Below are 20635 nucleotides of genomic sequence, written 5' to 3'. Positions count from 1 at the left end.
GTGACAGAGGCTCCTGAATACACAAACACAACCAAGAAAGCATCCATGGACCCTGCTGAATGAAAGGCACTCCAGAAATGCAACCCAAGCCCTGCCATGCCCCCGGCCGGCAGACAGCTTTCCCAGATGCCTGGGAGAGACAGCAAAGAGGGTGCCAGCTTCCAGCTGCCAGAGAAAGTCATTCTCAGTAATACAACACCTCTCACTTTCTCTCCTGGAAGTGTTTAACCTGTAGCTGAGGCTGCCAGCATTTGCCCTTCCTTTATTGCTAAATGGGAGAGAACTTCACTGGGAGAGGTCACCCCGAGCAGCGGTGGCTGCCCCATCCCTGGAGGGGTTCCAGGCCAGGTTGGATGGGGCTTGGAGCCCCTGAGCCAGTGGGAGGTGTCCCTGCCCATGATGGGGGTGGGACTGGATGGGCTTTAAGGTCTCTTCCAACCCAAACCATTCCATGATCCTATGAAGGAGGATCCACAGAAGAAGGGACGGAGCCCCACTGAGCCTCCCTGGCACACCTGCAGCTCCGTCCCACTGGATGAAGCTGTGTGACGCTGTCATCCACGTGCTCACACAGTGTGGTGCACTTAGGGTCTGCTGGCTTCTTAATTGCTATTTTAATTCCTCCTTTTCCTTTTTTTTTTTCTTTTTTAATTAGAGCTTTCCTTCTTTCCCAGCCCACGCTGAACTCCCAGAGCTGCAAGCTTGTCTGTGATTGCCATGCAGGCAAGAGCTCATGGAAAGCCAAGATTTACCTTCCCTGGTTCCCTGAGCTGCCAGAATAAGCTGTCTCCTTCTCTTTTAAACGGAAAATACTGTTTTTTTTTTTCTCCTGCGACACATGATTTCATGTCCCACTTCAGACCTCTCTTTGCGCTGCCCAGGGGTGTGATCACAGCTCAGCCGGCATCACTCTGCCCCAGCGCCGCAGGGACAGCTGAGCAGAGGGATCACACAGTTCTGCTCCCCTTTCTAAAAGCATTCCTAGGGAAGAGTATTTAAAGAAACAGAAATCGCCTCCTGGACACCCGATAGTCACGCGGAATTTGTGAAACGCAGCTACCTCTGGTGCAAAGAAAAGGAGGGGGAAGGAAAGGCGAAGGGAAGAAATGAAAGCCAGAGCGATGTGAACAGGGAACCGGAGGGAACCTGGCATCAAAGGATCCCGACAGGACCTAATTTCCCAGGAAAAAAACCCCATAGAACAGTTTGAATATAAACAGAAGCACGACATTTATAAGAAGCAGCACCACCACAAGCACTCAAAACAATTAAGAGCTCGGCATTGCGCCACGCATTTCCTGGGAGAACCGAAAAGCGCGGAGCCTGGCTTGCCTTGCTCTGCCCCGACAAACCGCCCTGGGGAAAGGGCTGAGGCTTCTGCTGGTTTTGCTCTACCATCAGTAAATACCTGGCAGTGGGAGGAGGAGCTGGAGAGACCGTACAAACAGCTTCATAGAATCATAGAATGGGTTGGAAGGGACCTCCAAGCCCATCCAGTCCCACCCCCGGCCATGGGCAGGGACACCTCCCACTGGATCAGGTTGCTTCATAGAGGATTAATGCTCTTTCCTCCCCCAGCAAGCTCCCAGCTCAGATCCAGGAGCTCCTAGGAGCAGATACCAGTAATAAACCACTTCCCTGCCCTTGGACAAATCTTTCTACAGCACCAAGAAATGAAATGAGTGAAAGGAGACGGTGTTCCCGACCCACTGCTCCCCACTCTGGCACAGCTCCCAGTCCCAGCTACTGGTTCCTTCCCAGGACTGTGCTCTGGAGCGGTGGTACCACTGTTTGGCATTAGGCACATAAAACTCTTTGTAGCAGAGTTTCAAATCTGTTTTATTTAAAGCTCTGGAACAGTCACATGGTAGCAAGGTAGCGAGCAAACACTGCAAGTCTGCTGCTCTGCCAAGGATTGCGCTAATCTGGTATTTAATCTTCAAGCAGTTGCGCACCCATCCTCGGAGGGCTTTGCGCACGTGTGTGATGTATTTCTTCCTCAGATGTGAGGGAAATGCAGCCACACAGGCAGAGAGCATGATGAGCCAACGCTTGAGGAATCAGAGGATTTCAAAGCACAGCACAAAATGTAATTACTTTTGGCACCCTCGTCCCCCCCATAAAGGAAGAGTAACGCTACGCTATCTTTTATCCAGACCCTTCCTTACCAGGATCACTGCAGCAGTGCTTCGAGCCCCAGACGAGGGTAAGATGTGCAGGTGGGCATCCGTGTGAACTTTCTCACTGGGCTTCACCTCCCAGAGCCAGAGCCCGCACCTCATCCTCAGGATGAGAGAAGGGATGGCTCAACATCTCATTCCAGCTGGTGATCAGGGACTTCTCTGCTAAGCTGCCATCAAGGCTGGAGGAAGGCAGGAGATCTAAAAAGCCTCCTGAACCAAGAGGCGGCTGCCAAGGATCCCAGCGTGATAAGAGCACCATTTTGAGGCAGGGAACTTGGCAAGAGCTCCACGTTGCTGCATAGATGCCAGGCTTTGAGACACCCCTGCACCAGCACGAACAGCCTCCAGGGATGGTTCTCACTCACCCCTGGCTCCTGACAGCACTTTGTCTGCCTCAGGGGATGCACGACTTGTGCCCTGCTGCTGCAAACTGTTAAAGCTGCTCTTGTACAGAGGATCTCACCTGCCCTCCTGCCTCTCAGCTCTCCTCATTTCAGCGTTCCAGCTGTTCCATAATCAGAAGGCAGCCCAGCGCCCCTGCCATTCCTCCTCTGGCTTCTCAGATCTCAGCGCCGATACCACCGCAAATAACACTGCGCTCCTTATTTCTGCACATGGAGCAGTTCCACGCTGCGAAGCGCCAGGGGTTGGGTGATGCAGTGAAAGCCAGACATTGTCTGAGCTGTGTGCAGGGAAGGGATAACGCAGGGACAAACACCGAAGAGATTCTCACAGTCACAAATATCTCAGGGAACTACTAGTGGAAGCAAATGAAGAGGATGGTCACATAGTCTTGCTTCACTTTGGATGTGACTGGCACAACTGACGCTAAATGAGGGGCTCTCCCAAGCGTATGGCAGCTCCCGAGGCTTGGGGGTTGCCAACCAGATTGGATGAGTGCCCATACGGTCAAACCCTCGGTAACCGTCTTGTCTCCTCACCAGCTTCCTTAGGAAGAGCTGGGAGAGCAGAATGACGGGAGGCTGGTCTGAGATGCAGAGACAATCCTTCCCCTTTGCTCCACAGCATGAAGTCCTCCCATGTGCCTCCCGTCTCCTGTGGGATGGCTCAATAATCCAGCCGATGCCCTGTGACGGTGCAAGCTCTCCAGGATCCCAAACCCACTGAGATGCTGCCTTCCAGGACAGCTCTGTCCCTGAGAGAGCAGCACACGCTCGCAGGGCATCCTCAGCCTTCCTCCTGCACTGCCTCGAGACACCCACCTCCCTGACATCCTTACAGCTAAGCCCCACGACGACGACATTCTCATGTTAAACCAAACGTGAATACGTCTCGATACCAAATAGAAAGATCCTAGATGAAACATGGATAAACAGATGAAGCATGCCTTGGTGCCTGCAAACTTCTGCTCACTTCCCCATGGAGGGCAACATTTCATGCCTATCAGGGAACTCGGCAAGCACACACTGTTTAGATAAACCTTGTTCCTTGTTAAACTGTAAATAACATCTGTTTTGCCAAGCCAAGCCCCTGCTCGGTGTCCTGAAAGTTGCAGTGTCAGTCATGGGAACGGCACACAAAGCAAGCATGTTTGGTAGGTTTTAAAATAAAGATTTTAAGTTAATTTTTTCCACTTCTCTCTTCATTTCCAGCCTCCCTCTTGCACTTCAAAAACTCTTGCAGCTCTCATTCCATACTGACCGAGTCCATCCTCCCTCCCAGTTCTGCTGTCCTTGACAAGCTGGATGGGTTTCTGCACAAGCCTTGGAAACTGGGGGAGATAACAGAGCCCAGCAGGGGATAAACAGAGCGAAAGAGAGCGAGGGGGAGCAGTTTCTTGCAGGAAAACACATAGTTGGACTCACAGTCCTTGGGCACTGTTAGCAAGAGATAGGTGCCGGGCTACAGCACGCGTTGACCCATTGCCTGCTGTCCATCACCCTTTTGTGTGAGACATCAGAAACACACCACAAAATCACTTCAAATACAACCCCCTCAGCCCTCAGATCAGAACACAGACATATTTCCTTGTGGTTTGTAGTAACAGCCCACGAGAGTCAAGGAGACTCAAAGCTCAGCGATGACAAGGGACGAAGCAGGGCTGCTCAAAGCTTGCACGGTTGTATTCATCTCTGCTCCTCTCCCGCCTTGCAAGCTGATAAACTGTATGCTTCATAGGAAACGCTCGAGATAAGAGAGGATTATAATCCTGAGACCCAAAGACATGAGAGATTTGGCCTCCGTTCACGCAGCCGAGGTGCCCCCCTCTCACCGAACTCTTGTTTCATACTGGTGGGGTTGCTTGTACACCCTGCAACCAACTGCACTCGCAATGCTGCTATCATAGCGCGATTAGTTGCACAATTAATCGTTAATAAGAAGGGATTGAAAGGGATTAAGTTCTTAAATAGAACACACGCTGGTAATGGTAATTTATAAAAACACGCCTTCTCCCTCAGATACTGTGTCATGTTTTCCTGGAATTAAAATGACTCAATCAGACCTTTTCCCTGCACCTCCTGCACAGAGGAAATACCGGTTCCCATTGCTGCGGAGCTGGAGCCAAGGTCTGAGCGGAATTAACAGCACGACAGGCACCGCTGCACATCCCTGGCACCGCTCCGCAGGGACAGGGCAGCAACAAGAGCGATGGGGAAGCTCCTCGCTGCTATCGCTCTTCCCTGGGGCTTCGAGAGTTATTGCTAAAGGAGGAGGATGGTGGGAAGGAGGGATACAAAGGTGGCAGAGAGAGAGCAGTCTGGGGACTGAAACACTCTGCATTTTAATTGCCTTTTGGACAAGACACAAAATATCCCCTGCGTACCAGCAAAAAGAACATTAAACCCTCTAGTTCTGCCTCCTCCTCACGCCCCCAGGCAGGAAATATTGCTTCTCTGCCTTCTCCCCCCTCCAATTTACATTGCAAATGCTGTTTGCAAATTCCTGCCTCAAATCCAGGGAGCAGGAATGCTGCCCAGATGCCGCCAGACCATCTGCAGCCTCTCTGGGACCCTTACAAACAGCTGAAATGGCTCTGAGGTGCTCAGTCAAAGCACGGACCGAGGGGCTCAAACTACCATCCAGGTCCCCATGTCCCCATCTCCCACCAGCTACAGGCACAGCAGCAGCTCTTGATGCCGACGATGATTTGCGATGGCCCCGACAGCCCATCCTCCGCCACCTCAGACCCACGTCAGAGAATTTTTCTGCCTTGAATCAAAAAAACAAACCAGTGGAAAAACAAACCCCTGGGCTCCTCTGACCAGGGCAGCCTGAGGCATCCCTTAGAGGTTTCTTGCCTCGACCACACAAGCTTTCAGCGACACTCGGCCCCGCAGAGGTTTCCTCTGCACTGGGCAGCATTTCAGACTCACTCTCTTCCTTTATGAAGAAAGCATCACAGCTGGTGGACTAAGGTGGGTTCTTTCCCTGCTCTGTCTGATGCTTCAGTGAGGGGTGACACAGGCTCTGCACTGTCCCCCAGGTCCCCCAGACTCCCAAGGACACGCAGTTCTGCTCAGCACAACCCTCCGGAGCCATGGGAACCAACTCCATCGCTCTGCAGGCAGGAGGTCCCTGCAGCTCCCAGCACTCCGGTGTGGCACCGTCCCAGTCTGCGCTGGACCTGCTGCTGGGATGAAGAGGGGCTTTCAGTCTCCGGGGTTGCTAATTCACCTCCTCCGGCCACTGCCACGCTCAGGAAACACCCGATATCAATGCCTTTATTGTAGAGGCAGACGGCAAGGGCTGCAAAGGCTCTCCCTTAGATGTGATCTTCCTCATGCGGGATGGGGAACATTGGCAGACCTGCAAATGAGGTCCTCCTCGCAGCCACAGTCCGGGATGTGGCTGCTCCCTGTCCTCGACTAATAACACTGGCCTTCAGATCCCTAACTGCAAACACGAAAGGCAAACAGAGGTATCCAGCCACAGGCTGTCCTGTTACGTCCCTTCAGAGAGCCCGATGGGCAGGGCTGGAAGTCAGACACCACCACGATGGGCAAAATACAAAGGACAGATAAGAACAGGCTGGGATTTGTGAAATACAGCTTGTTCCCGACCGCCTATACTTCCTGAGTCCTGTCGCACAGTGATTACTGTGCGGTAATTAGTTAATAATTACAAGCTGACCAACCCTCAGGAGTCTCTGTAGCAGAAGGAGCAACACGTGCTTTGGGCCGAATGCAGATTCCTCCTTTCTGCTTCTGCCCTGCTCTTAAATCACTGCTCTGATTTGAGGCACGGAGAACAGATGCCAGAAAGGTTATTATGCCTACGGTAACACAGGAATGATTCCTCACCCTTCTGTCATCACTGTTCATTCAGGGATAGCCAAGCATGTCACTAACACCAACTGCACCTCAGCCCAGCTATGAATTTGGCCGTTATCCCCGCGCAGAGACAGAAAATACAGAAGAGGAGAAATGGGATGGGACTCAGCCAAGGTCAACCAGCAACCAATGGCACAGGAGGAGTCCGGGAGGTCTGGCCCTGGATCCTACCTGCAAACCACTACTGCAGCACCATTTTCTTTGGTCTGTTGCTCAGATCTGCCCAGATCTACTGAATCCAGGCTGGATCCTGAATTTCCGAAGCCCGTTCTCTACCACGTCACTGGCGATGCTGGTACTGCTGAATCACAGAATGGTTTGGGTTGAAAGGACCTCAAAGCCCATCCAGTCCCACCCCTGCCATGGGCAGGGACACCTCCCACTGGATCAGGGGCCCCAAGCCCCATCCAACCTGGCCTGGAACCCCTCAAATGAGTGGTATTTTCTACTTCACTGTTCTCTGGGTGAGAGCAGTGATGACACAAGCATGCATTACAGAAGAGATCCTACTACAAAACTAAGAGGATTTCTGACACTCACAGCCTTGGCTGCTGACAAAATGCCATGTCTTGTGCTGCTGTGGTCTACTGACTTCAGCAGAGCAATCCTGATTTACATCACTTGAGCATCAGGTGGAGTAAGGCAGAAAATGGAACTTAACTTACCAACACTGGCAGATGCAACAAGAGGAAGCTTTTTCTGGATGACAAGAGATCACTTCAGCTGCTGTTGTGCTCCTCAAACCAGATTTCTGCAATCCAAAACTAAAAAAACCCAACCCAAAGTGCCCTTGAAGATCCCTGTAGGTCCCCGTCTGCATCTCTGGGTGTCTATAGATCAGCAGCACTTGCTCCAACACAGGCTCGAAACAGCCCAATTATTTCCACACAATAATTCAAGTGGCGCCATAAACCCAAGCTTCAGGTGATATTCCATGCTGGAATACAGAAAAAACCCAACACTGATGAATTTATATGCGTGTGCATGTTCACAAGTGCAGAGCTACGGCTGCCGTTTATAAACCTCGTCAGATTTAGCAACTAAAAAAAGATACGGCTTCAAGGATGGGCAATGCTGGGGAGAAGCGGGTGCAAGAGAGAAGCGATAGCAGGGTTGGTTTGCAGCTAAATCTAACCGGGATCACGAATCATAACCCCTGAGCGACCAGCGTATTAACACTCACCAAATAATTAAAGAGACCAAGTAAAAATTTAAATCAAAACAGAGAAACAGCAGAAATAAACAGAACACTTGGAATGTGTTTCCTTCCCAAAAAAGGCACACTTTGATTTCTACAGAGATTCCAGTGTTTATGGTCAGCTCCAACAGCCTCTCCTTTTGCATTCAGCAAAATGCAATCGAAAGTCACCAAAACAACACCAGCACCCCATGAAACTGGGGTCAAATCCCACTCCAAAGCTCCCGGGGTCACCAGAGCTGTTACTGCTTGTGGTGCAGAGAGGGTGAACCAAACTGGATGCAATAATGTTGGTTTTACTGTCCTTTCACACAGAGGAGGGAAAGCGTGAAGCTTCTGCTACTCCTCACCTGGAGCCCTGCATTCAGCTCTGGAGTCCTCAGCGCTAGAAGGACACGGACCTGCTGTAGTAAATCCAGAGGAGGCCGTGGAGATGATCCGAGGGCTGGAGAACCTCCCAAATGAGGGGAAGCTGAGAGAGCTGGGCTTGTTCAGCCTGGAGAAGAGAAGGCTTCAGGGAAACCTTAGAGCAGCTTCCAGTAGGGAAAGGGGCTCCAGAAAAGCTGGGGAGGGGCTCTTGATCGGGGAGGGCAGGGAGAGGATGAGGGGAAATGGTTTTCAGCTGTGTCCCTGCCCATGGCAGGGAGTTAGAACTGGAAGAGCTTTGAGGTCTCTTCCAACCCAAACCATTCTATGATTCCATTCTATGAACCTCGGACACCTCCAAAGGCTTTGCTGGCACTGCTCTGTGGCTTGAAAATAATTTTACCACAGCTTCTTTTCCAGCCAGGCTGGTGAGACAAAGATAGGAGCTAAGATTGTGAGCGCTGAGCAAACAAGCAGCAGATGAGCAACACTGGCTGCAGGCAAAATGCTACCTGAAAAGAAACCTTGATTAGAAAGGTAAAGAGAGAGCAAAAGATGCTCCAGCTGATTACAGATGACTCTGCAAAGTTAATTGTTCACCAGATTGTAATCTGGGCTTTCACATCTACATTAATCAACAGGTTGCTTTCTGCTATCGGTTTTCCCTTTACAAAGAGCAGAAGCAAGTTAATTTAGAGGAAAGCAAACCTAGCAGGTCAAACCTCTGCCTGGAGTTCGCTGAAAGCAGCTGAAGCGCCTTTTTAAATAGAAATCTTATAGTGTTTTTCTGGCTGTAAAGATGCAAACTGAGACTGTGTCATCAACCAGAGCTGACCTTTTAGGCTTCAGAACACTAAATACCCAGAGCAAAACTCACTCCAGGCTGGGTTAGGATCACATCTGAACTCTGTAGCTGACCCCAGAGCCAAGACCTCCTGCCTGGAGAAGATACTTTAACTTTGCCTCAATTTCCCTGAGCATGGAAGGAGAATTTGAGAGGCTCTTACAGAGTGTAAACCCTCCTGGAACTCTTTGCTATTATTTGGACATGACTCCAAACATGTGTCCTAGGTTTTCTGGAGATTCTCAGCCCTCCTGGCCCAAACCTCAGGACTGTGAGGAAGCCAGTGGAATGTCTCAGGGTTTACAAGGCTTGACCAAACATTCCTTTCTCTCCAGAAGGCCGGACCGAGGGGATGGTCTCAGTGGAAACTGCAGCGTGGATGCATTAATGCATACACAACATAGGGAAAGCACATAGATGGGTTTCTGCCTCACCAAGTGGCAGAACACAGCATAGAGGACACAGGGAATGGAAGGATCTTCATGGATTTCGGAGACCAAAATCCAATTCCCTGTGCTACCACAGGCTCCCTGTAGCACCTCGAGCGAGACGTTTTGTCTCTCCACCTCTCATATGCAAAACAAAGCTGCTTTCATCTATCCTTCCTGGTTACGGTGCCAGCAACAGGAGGCAAAAGCTGTCTGGTCCTGCATGGGTGCTCTGGGCTGCACCCCAGCTCCTGCCCAACTGCGACAAACAGGACAGCAACAGCGGCAATAAATGCATCCGAAAGGCAGCAGCTAAGGATTTGAAGCAACTAGTTAGGAAAGCAGTACACATCGGGCACATCGGCTGCATTTCAGTCACCTGCAAGGTAGGAATATGTGACACCATCGCATCGCCCTTTGTCACACGCTCACTCTGAAGGGTCCATTCAAGGGACCACAAAGAGCGGTTGTTCAGCCCCAAGACAGGCATTTTAGTGCTTCCACGCCTATCCCCTGCCAGCATCCCAAAGCTCTATGGATCCCAGGGAGCCAACGTCTGAGAACAAAGCAAGGTCAAGTGTTAACAGATGGGGGAACTCAGACATGGGGATACAGTGATGCGTCCAAGGTCACACAGAATCCGTGGCAAGGACAGGGTCCTGTTCTTTAACTGAAAATTTCCTCTTTTCCAAGCAGGATAAGAGAGGAGGAGCTCCCAGCCATTGCTAGGGAGGTTGTTCCACTATTCATTTACTGCTTGCCCTCATTCTGACACAGTACCAATGCTTTCCTGCACTGATGTATAACCTGGGCTCCTGGAAACAAATCTGTGACATCTGCAAAACCTCCCATCAGAATTGCTCCTGGCTGAACAATGGGCACCAAAACCTGCACAGAAATCTTCTGGCATCACAAAGGGAGTCTAAAAATCTGTGAGACAGATGCCTCATATACCCACCCCCACACCAATGGGGTACCAGCTGGTGCACCAGGTTCCTACCTTCTAGTTCTGCCTCTGCTCCTCCTTTGCATCAGTCTCTTGGACATGTCATGTGGAACAGGTTGCCCAGAGCAGCGGTGGCTGCCCCATCCCTGGAGGTTGGATCAAGCCCAGGCTGGATGGAGCTTTGAGCAACCTGATCCAGCGGGACATGTCCCTTCCCATGGCAGGGGGTTAGAAACGGATGGGCTTTATGGTCCCTTCCAATCCAAACCATTCCATGACTCTATGTCCTGTTGAGGTACCTGTATCTTCTCCAGGGAGGAAAGGATGCTCTAGACCACAAATGCAGTATGAGACATCGCGTTCCACCACTGACAAATAGGTAACAGACCAGTTATCGACTGGCCTGGTGTTCGCATCAAGGGAATCTTTTCAGGATCATGGGATCCAGCTTTCATGACCTCTCCTCAGATGGCATGACCCAGATGCCCTGTTAATGCCTTGTGAGGCTGTAAAACCAGATTCTGCTTGCATTTACCAAGTCTGAGCTCCATGTGGCACATCTACATGCCACCCTATTACCACTGAGGAGGAAATGAATCCTATTACCTCGCAGGAAGAGGGTCCTGTCCGGAGGCACTTGCCCTGTCACAAATCACATCCAGAGGCACTAACTTTCTGCCTGCTGCTCGTTCAAAGCACTTCCCCTTGAGGTGCCTTCTCTACCCCCCAACACACACACATCGCACCATTCATGTGGTTGATGCAGAGCACAAAAACCTCAGCGCCAGCAGCCCCACACCCGGCCCTGATGCTTTCTCCTTCTCAGAGCTAACGCCCCCCCAGCCAGCGTGCTCGCTCCGGTTTGTTTTCATGGAGAGAAGAGCCAGTTTATTAAAGCCTGAGTCTTGTCTGAGGGTCTCAGGAGGAGACTGGGTGCTCTGGAAGCAACTTCTCCACCCCCCTGGGGACCTCTCAGAGCAACAGGAGAGATGCAGCTGATACCAAGAGCCACAAAAAAAACAGAGCAAGGAGAATGTAGGGCTGCCAGTCAGCAGGGGAACGCGCCAGAGAGACCCTTGGAAACTTCCACCCTTCACGGAGGGACCCAAGCCAGGGGCTCCTATCAAACAGCACATCAAAGCGAGCGAAGGGGTGACCAGGGCTCCATAAACCCCATCGGAGAAGCGAGTGGAGGGGTGACCAGGGCTCCCTAAACCCCATCGGAGAAGCGAGTGAAGGGGTGACCAGGGCTCCCTAAACCCCATCGGAGAAGCGAGTGAAGGGGTGACCAGGGCTCCCTAAACCCCGTCGGAGAAGCGAGTGAAGGGGTGACCAGGGCTCCCTAAACCCCGTCGGAGAAGCGAGTGAAGGGGTGACCAGGGCTCCCTAAACCCCGTCGGAGAAGCGAGTGAAGGGGTGACCAGGGCTCCCTAAACCCCATCGGAGAAGCGAGTGAAGGGGTGACCAGGGCTCCCTAAACCCCATCGGAGAAGCGAGTGGAGGGGTGACCAGGGCTCCCTAAACCCCATCGGCGAAGCGAGCGAAGGGGTGACCAGGGCTCCCTAAACCCCGTTTAGGACCCGCACACACGCAGGGATCTCCTCCACCGGGGAACAGAGAAGGATAATCTATGGCTGCGCTCGGTACAGAGCTGATCCCCCTCCCCGCACCCCCAGCTCCAGCTTTCCCCTCCCGATCGCTCCCGGGGGCTGCGGGAGGGCCGCTCCCCCCGGCACTCACCGGCCGCCCCGGTGCCGCTCTCCTTCCTCCTCCCGCGGCGAACGGCGGGGGCGGCGCTGCCGGAGCCGCGGACGGGGCAGAGCGGGGCCGGAGCGGCGACGGACTGGAAGCGGTGCCGGTGCTGGAAGAGGTTGGAGCGGGACCGGTATAAGAGCAGAAGCGGTGCCGGTGCCGAGAGGCTCTGGAGCTGCACCGGAGCAGAAGCGGTGCCGGTGCGGGAGGGTCCGGAGCGGTGCCGGTGCTGGGAGGGGTTGGAGCGGAGCCGGACTAGACCGGTGCTGGTGCCCGGGGGGGCTGGAGCGGTGCCGGTCCCGGAGCCGAAGCGGTGCGGGTATCGGGAGGGGCCGGAGCGGTCCCGGTACCGGACTGGAAGCGGTGCCGGTGCGGACTGGAAGCGGTGTCGGGAAGGGTTGGAGCGGTCCCGGAGCCGAAGCGGTGCCGGTGCCGGTGCTGGGAGGGTCTGCGGCGGTGCCGGAGCGGGACCCGTGGCTCCTCCCCGCCGCAGCCGCTCGGTCCCGGCCGGGGCTCCGGGAGCGCCGCGGGCAGGAGGGGCTCCGCGCGCCGGGGACTGCCCTCCTCCGGCAATTCCTGCCCGTCCTCGGGAGGGGGGGAAACGGGGGTCCTCTGGGGCAATTGGGGGGGTTTGGGGGGGACAAGGAGGTCCTGGGGGAGGAATTGGGGGGATTTGGGGGAGACAAGGAGGTCCTGGGGGGCAATTGGAGGCGTTTGGGGGGACAAGGAGGTCCTGGGGGGCAATTGGGGGGGTTGGGGGGGGGGAAGGGGGTCCTGGGGGGGGAATTGGGGGGGGTTTGGGGGGACAAGGAGGTCCTGGGAGGCAATTGGGGGCGTTTGGGGGGACAAGGAGGTCCTGGGGGGCAATTGGGGGGGGTTGGGGGGGAAAAAGGGGGTCCTGGGGAGGGAACTGGGGGGGGTTGGGTGGGACAAGGAGGGGGAAATTTGGATTGGGGGTGGGGGTTGAGAGGGGTAATTGATGTCCTGGGGGGGAATTGGAGGGAATTGGAGGTCTGGGGGGGGGGGGGGGGGGGGCAGTTGGGAGGGGAAAAGGGGGTCCTGAGGGGCAGTTAGGGGGAGTTGGGGTGTAGAATTGGGGTTCCTGGGGAGCAATTAGGGGGGGACAAAGGGGTCCTGGGAGGCAATTATGGGGGGTTTGTGGGGGGGAAAAGGCGGTCCTGGGGGGCAATTATGGGGGGTTGAGGGTGAAATTGGGGTCCTGGGGGGCTCCTGGCAGAGCCAGGGCAGCCCGGGAAACTGGGGGTGCAAAGTGGACCCCGCAGGGTCTGGAGCTCCCAGTGTCCCATGGGAGTTCCATCCTCCATCACTTCAGTATTTAATGGCAGCTTCACCTTCTGTTCCAGCAATTTATTGTTTTATATTTAGCCAAACATTCTCGGTTTGCCAAAAATAGATCAGCCAAGGAAATAAATCAGGCTGACTGGAGGTGCCCACATTGTCTGTCTGAAACTAATTAATTTTTTATATTCATAGAATCATAGAATCGTTTGGGTTGGAAAGGACCTTAAAGACCATCAGGATCCAACCCAGCTGTATTAATCCTCTCCCTCCCTCTCCAGAGCAACCTGTCTGTCACTTGAGGTTTTGGAATTAGTGGGTGTTTTGCCTAAATCCGGGGGCTGTGCTGGAGGTTTAACGTGATGGGGGGAGGCAGAGGGGTGCCAGCGGGGTACCTGGGCAGGGAAGGGACAAAATCCGTTAACAGAATATGGGAAGTGGGAAAGTGGATGCCGCAGAGCTGGGGAGGAGGAGGAGGAAAGAGGGGCACAAGCTTTCTGAGGGAAAATACTATCCCGAGGAAGCATAATGGATCTTCTCCTTTCCAGACAGCTGAGGGTCAACAAGGAATACTGTTCAGAAGACGCGAATGTGGGCTTCCTCAGCTCTGCTGCTGACAGAACTCCTTTTTCCCTTTTCCTTTCTGAACGTGGGAGTCTTGGGGGACTTGCTAGCTCTCATTTCTTATATTAGAACCATCAAGTTTGCCGGGAGACACTTTGAGGAACAGGGAAGTGGCTCACAGATGGCATTGCGGAATTGGGAAACCTGAGCCCCCGTGGAGGAAATGCTTCATGTTGTTTGTTCATGTCAACCTGTCCCATGGCAACACCCAACCAAGACCTGAAGCTCTTCATAAAGCTTGTCTGCTCTTTGAGTGGGGTAAAACTTTCGACACCAGCTCTTCGGTCAACTCGTGGAGCGAGCACGTGAGCCAAGACTCATCTGAGCACACAGGGCTGAATGAACGGGCTCTGAGCTGGAACTGCCCCTCCAGAAGCCGATGCGGAGCTGGAGCGTGAGGCACATCACCCCGGCTGGGGCGTGATGGCTTTGCAGCAGGGGTCTGACCCAGTTCCCGTCCTCTGTGCCACAGGGCGAGCGGCTGGTTGCTCGCTGCCCTGAGCAGCCTGGTTCTCATCTGCATCACGGGGATGCGCACCTTTTGCTCTGCCAGCCTTGGGGAGGAAGCAGCAAAGGATAAGACCCCGCGTGCGGGTTGGCTGTCGGCTGACTGCCCTCCGCTAACCCCTGGTCAATGAGTACCTCGTCATGTGGGCTGCAAAGTCAGCAGCAGCTCAGTGTGACGTTAGCCATCACGCTCCCTTTATGCCACTGGCTGCAGAGACCGGCACGCTGTCCGTGCAGCCCGGCCAGGCTCTGGCACGCGTCTGACTTCTATCCTCACCCTTCCCTTCCATTTAAAGGGGAGATGTCTCCAGGGAAGGAGATGTCTCAAACACTTTTGTGCCATCCCCAGCACAGTGCAGTCCTCAGCACAACAACTCCTGTCACATATTTTACACCACAGCTAAAAGTTCACTTTAAAACAAAAGGCAGAAGAGATCCCCAGCACAAGCCAAGCTGCTTAGGGAGAGGAAGCCCCCAAACTGGAGATGGATGAAGAAACCAGCTCTAACGGAGAGAATGATGTGCAAAGGGCCAGGATGTTACAAGCCATTAATGGACAGAGACAAGAGCTCAGTGGCCATATCACGCGAGCTGTTTATTGGTGCGTAACATCCCTCATCAACATGAATTACAATAATCAATGTGCCAAGGAAGGGTTTGCTGTAAGCCTGAGAGGGATGGCTTTGTGAGAAGGCTGTGAAGAGGGTGAACACCCCACTGCTGCACCAGCAGGGATTCCCAGACATGCGCGTCCAAAGACTGTCCGGGAGGGGAGCTGCGATGCAGTGTGATGGATGTTCACCAGCATGTGGGACAAGAACCCAGGACATCCCCCCTGGCAGGCTGGCGTGGTACTAAGGAGGCTGTACGTGGTGTGACGGGGATGGGGCTGTTCCACCAATAACAGCCCAAAGCAAATTGTCTCTGAATGTGTGCTCTGGGAAGGGCAACGTGGGCTGAGGTCGCTGGCACTGCACTTGGCACCCACCAGCAGATGCCTCTGTGATGCGGAGCAGCCCATTTGCAAGGCTGTGCCCACAGGGTGTTTTTCAAACACGCCAAATTAATGGCTGAGCAAAGGCAGGCGCGCTTGGGGTTTTGTGATTTTCTTTTTTTTTTTTTTCTTTCGTGAAATTACTTTGGGTTCTGGAGTTGTTTTTTTGCCTTTGCTATTGTGATGCTGAAATCACACAGCCTCACGGAGTTCCGTGGGAAATCAGGTGTGAAAATGGGCTCATTGTAGCTAGGAGGGTTGCGTTAAAAAATGGGTCTGGCTGGGAAACCACAAGACTTTGTGTAAGGCCATGGCTGTGATCACCTCAGCTCGTGCTGGGGGAGACTTTTCCCAGCGTATCCTTCTCCTCCTCCTTCAGTTATGCAATTTCTAGTGTGCCCCTTGCCAGGAGAGTGCTGGGCTGCAGCCGGCAGCTGCTCTCCCTTGTGATAAAACGGCATCCTTTGAAGATCCACAGGCTGTGCTTCCTCACCCCAGGCTGTCTGCTGTCACCTTCCTGCAAACAGCACCTCAGCCCAGCTGCGCATCTGGCTGGAGAGAGGTGAGAAGGGGGAGGTGTGAAGGAAAGAGGCTGCAGCAAGCAGAGAATGAGACGTGCCAGAGGTTTCCATCGTCATGTCTGCCTCTATCCAACAGGGCATGGCCGGCTGCGCGCTGGGACCGAGCAGGGCTGAGATGCAGATAACCCGGGGTGACGGCTCTGAGCTCTTCATGCCCTTGGCAGAGTCCTAGGGCTTCCTCTAGGCAGAAGCAACCCTGTTTCTGCTGTACCCCAGGAGATCACGCGCTTTCCTCACCCCTCCTGAAGAGCTGCCTCCAGAAGCAAACCTCAGCTGGGTTCCTTTGCTCAGCCAGGGGAAAACGGTCCCTCTCTTACAGGTTGCAAGCGGCACGCAGGCTGGAGTGATTTTCAGGAGCAGCAGGGAAAGCAGCAGCATCCTGAGCAGCATTTTAATCACAGACCCAAGGGGTTTGCTAGGGCTGCTCCTCTCCAGAACCTTCCTTGTCAGCAAACACCACTGCAGAGATGTGAGAGAGGGGCCACGGGATGCCAAGGGGTTGGTACAGCCTTGGGGAGAGCAGTCCCAGCCCCGCGCCGATGCAAGGGCAAGCGCAGGGTGTAAGACTCCACTGTGCACCCCTCGTCCCAGTGCAAACCTGTCTGAGGACGGGGCTACAGGAGCACTGCATGGGTGGATGCAGAGCTAGAGCCCAGCACCGGCTGGCTTGTAGCACTCCACCCTGCCCCAGGCATGCTCCCTGCGTGGCTCCTGGCCAGACGCATTAAATCCTCCTGTTTCTCTCTCTCGCATGGTGAGGCCCCAGCAGGGACGCTCCATCCAGTCCTGGACGCCAGCTTCAGGAGAGGACGGAGAGCCCAGGGCGGCTGTGAGGACAGCCAGAGGGCTGGCAGACCCACCTTGGGAGGAGACCAAGGCAGGTCAAGGTGTTCAGCCTCGAGGGCAAAAAGCTGAGCAGAGGGGACAGCAGCCTCCAAATGCATGGAAGTGGAAGAAAGCAGCCTGTCCTCTGTTATAGCCCCATGAAACATCCTATAAGAACACACAATTTTTGCTGTTAAGCTCCTAACCCCATTTCTTACCCCTCCAAAACTGGGGCGCAGCCCTTCTCGCCTGTCCCACCACACATGCAGCACCCTGCATAGAGGCAGGAGCTCACCTTACGCAGTCTCCAGGCTGCAGCAGCTGGAGCCAAATCCAAAGTGGAAGTTGTTTGGCTGTGCTCAGCAGGGAGGTGAGTGGAGCAAAGATGTCAAAATGCACAAAGCAGTGATGCACCGGGCCCGGTAAGAGCCAGTTAAGACAGATGCAGCCACCAAACAGCGCTCTACCAAGTAGGCATCACTGTCTCCCTCGAGAGAGATCCAGAGAGCCGATCTGCAGCCCAGTGCACTCACATAAGAGTCCTGACAATCCCAGTAAATACAGAAAATATATTAAAGCTGACAGCTTAGACTGGAGCATTAGAGAAATGGCAGCAACACGAATGTGCTTGACTTACAGAGGAAACACAGAGCAGCTCCAGCAGGGTTTCACCTTTTTTCTTCCGGCAGCTCCTCCGGCCTCATTCCGCTGCTGCAGGGAGCGGTGTCAGAGATGCTGATCCCTCCAGATCCCCAGAAGCTCACAGGCACGTTTTCTCCACTCCTAAACTCACATGGGCATGCATGTGTGCTGCTGCAAGGCAAGCGGCTGTGTGCGGGTCTGCGGGGAATATTTTACAGTCACTGCATCCGGGCAGCCGTTCCCTTCCCGCTGCCCTGACATTCAATAGTAACGCCGGCACCGAGTCATGGAAAGAAAATGTGTTCAATGCCTTCCCTGCCCGTGGACAGTTCTCCCTTGTGCACATGCAGGCATGTGGAAATCATTGCCCAGCGCTGCATTTCAGCAAGAATCAGAGTGCTCGAGTTTAAAGGTTGGCTGGAAGTCAAAGAAAACCGGCAAATGAGCCCCCTCATGCTTAACTGCTCAGCCTGGCATGGCAGGATCTGCTCACACCGAGTGCTGGAGAGGCCAAACGCACCCTTTGGGACATTGGGAGGGTGGCTGCTGCTGCACCACAAGGCTCCACGTGTGCCTGTGGCTGTGCACGGCGCTAACAAGGGGTGCGATGGCTGTAAATCACCCTTATTTAACAGCACGCTCCAGTTACATCTCTGCTGGGCATCTGCAATTCCACTGACTCTGAAAATATAAGTGGGTGAGAGGAAAGGAATACAGAGTCACAGAATCATTAATACTGGAAAAGGTCTCTAAGCTCATCCAGTCCGACCATCAGCCCAACCTCGCTATGACGACTAAACTGTGTTCCCAAGGGCCACGGCTGCACGGTTTTTGAACCCCTCCAGGGACGGGGATTCACGTCTGCCAGTGCTTTTTTACAGGCAGATGAACTGAGGAGCAGGAGAAATGGAGACAGGTTCAGATATCCTTGTTAGCACGGGCTCGTGCTTGTTCCCAGAGCGAAGGGGTTCCTCAAGGTTCCACTGCCCATCTCCAGCAACCGTCCTAACTGAGCCCAGAGGAACTTGGCCACACACAAGAACTGACTCCCTGGGAACACCATCACCCTGACACTAAACTCCGTGTAAAGCACTGCGTACGTTAACACACTGCATGTGAAATAAAGCCCCCATCCACAAGGTACAGTTGGCCAAAGCACGGCTGACGATGGCAACCATCAGGCCAATTGCAGATGGGTGAATCCAGCAGCAGCTCCTCTAAATTTTGCCCATGGAGCATCACCATAACAACAAATCCACCAACCCACACCGGAGATTCATGCACTTAGCAACCAGGAGCTGCCAAATTATAAGAAACGTAAGAATTGTGCACAAAGTATTTCCTCCACGACGCTACTGTAAGGATACAAAACTCCAGCAGCGCAACGGGCAAAGGCATATAAAAGCACAGAATACGAGGGATACCAAACCTTCTACCCCAGCAAGTATAACTGGGACAAAAGCATCCATCACCCTGCCAGTGGTATTGCTGGAACACGAGTTTAGCCTTTGCTTTTGGCATTTTACTCAGGGCTGTGTGCATCCTCCTCCCTGTTACACAGCAGAGAGAGGAAGCCTCAACGCAAAGGAAAGGCTGGTGTGCAGGACTAACACCTCCTAACAGCACCGATCCTCACCAAGCCATGGGAACCGGAGAAACCAAGCAAGACCGTTCTGCTTGAACGTTTCCAGAGGGGCTTAGGAGTTGTTTTATGGGGTTAAATCACCTCAGCTCTGCAGAGAGGAGCTCAGGCACCAACGCTGCCGTTCAAAAGTAGCCAAACACCGTTCCCAAAGGAGTTTGCTCCTGGGAGTGGACCTTGTCCCTCGTCATCCTGTGTGAAACAAGCGCAGGGTGGAGATAAGTTATATTTTCAGAGAACAATCCATCTCTCTCCCACTGACTCACTGACAAGCTTCCCCTTTCCGAGGCCGTTCACAGGGTGAGCTGTGCGCTCAACAGTCAGTCCTCTCTGCTGGGAAGAGGTGAGCGAGTGCACCAAAGGCTTCAGTCTCTGCTTCCTCTTGGGAGCAAGGAGCACTGGGGTCAAAGTACTACAGGGGAACGTGCCCGGGGAAATGCCTCTTTGCCACCACTCACCAGAAACACCAGCAAAGTGCCTGGTGCTTTCCTGCTGACAGAAAGTGGGAGTCTCTACTTGGACCATGATCAGCCGCACAAGAAATACCCGGTGGTTAGGAACACAGATGGGGTTTCCTAGCCTAAACCAGTAAGACCCGTTAGCAGGACGCAGTGCTTTGGCCTAGGCAGTGCAGAAGATCTGGCTGGAGAATGACTCTTCTGAGCCTTTGGCCACAGGGATGGATGGATGGGAAGGGAGGAGCCACAGCAGCAGGCTGGCACTACTCAGCAAGAACAGCTTGGGTGGCTCCAGAAAGGGACTCCCTCACTGCTGACTATGACAGCCTCAGGATGGTAAGCCAGGATTTGCCGTTTGCCTCACAGTCTGCAAGTTATTTTCAGCTCAAATGATGAATCCAACCCAGCTTTGGCTTCCCAAAACATTGATGCAGGCAGAAATTCCAGAGAGCATCAGAGAGATGATGAATATGAGTACCTTTCCAAAAAAAGAGAGCCAAGAAAGGGCTCGAACTGCAGTGCTGGACACATGCACGGTGGGGTGCAGAGCAAAGCACCCCTGAGAGGGAAGGAATGGTAGGGATATCCCCAAGAGAGGTCTTTGGTTTAGCTGGGAGTGCAGCAGGCGCAGTCCCACCTTCATGCAAATGCCAGCGGAGCTCGTGGCATCCGGGAGCGTCTCCAGCCCACATGGGTCTGTCAAGGCCACTGGAGCTGATGTTCCCCCCACGCCACCTGCTCACCACAGTCTGATATCCCCCACCTCTGCTGTTATAATTGGAGAATTGGAGCAGATGGCAGCAGAATTAGCTGAAAACAGGAAAATCTTATACGCAGCTGTGAGCAAGTGCTTCCCTTTTAGGCAAGTCAGGAGGATGACAGCACCTGAGATTAAGGGGGGACGCTGGGGCAGGGTGCTGCAGTGGCAACACCCCCAAAAGTCTCTTAGCTGGGTTCAGTGATGAGGCACCAGCGGCTCCCTCTGCCTTGCTGCCCCTGAGGGGCTGCGTCAGCTCCTGCCTTTGTCCCATCAGACCCTATGGAAACCCGCACT

At 53.6% G+C, this 20635-nt stretch overlaps 1 protein-coding gene and 1 long non-coding RNA gene across 6 annotated transcripts in view; one reads left to right on the top strand and one right to left on the bottom strand.

The window, feature by feature from the left end:
- CDK18 (cyclin dependent kinase 18) overlaps nucleotides 1-20386 on the bottom strand; it is a 46606-nt gene extending 26220 nt beyond the window's left edge. The window contains exon 1 of one of the 5 annotated variants that reach the window (XM_054087323.1): nucleotides 17477-20386. Coding sequence is in view for 2 of the 5 variants with exons in the window: in XM_054087320.1 (XP_053943295.1) it covers nucleotides 7141-7295 (155 nt within the window). In the remaining 3 variants the exon portion in view is untranslated. Of the gene's footprint in view, nucleotides 1-1408; nucleotides 1507-7140; nucleotides 7904-8023; nucleotides 9698-11997; nucleotides 12546-17476 lie in introns of those variants that run through there. The other 4 variants (XM_054087322.1, XM_054087321.1, XM_054087320.1 and 1 more) reach the window with 4 other exon arrangements.
- LOC128854395 (uncharacterized) lies at nucleotides 12103-17463 on the top strand. Its single transcript, XR_008453460.1, has 3 exons — nucleotides 12103-12209; nucleotides 13857-15995; nucleotides 16091-17463. It is a non-coding gene; the product is annotated as an uncharacterized LOC128854395 (long non-coding RNA).
- Nucleotides 20387-20635: the final 249 nt, after the last annotated feature.

The sequence above is a fragment of the Cuculus canorus genome, chromosome 24 (assembly GCF_017976375.1).
Source record: "Cuculus canorus isolate bCucCan1 chromosome 24, bCucCan1.pri, whole genome shotgun sequence".
Classification (NCBI taxonomy): Eukaryota; Metazoa; Chordata; class Aves; order Cuculiformes; family Cuculidae; genus Cuculus; species Cuculus canorus.
Note: the sequence above shows the minus strand (reverse complement) of the source record. Positions and strands in the feature narration are given on the sequence as shown.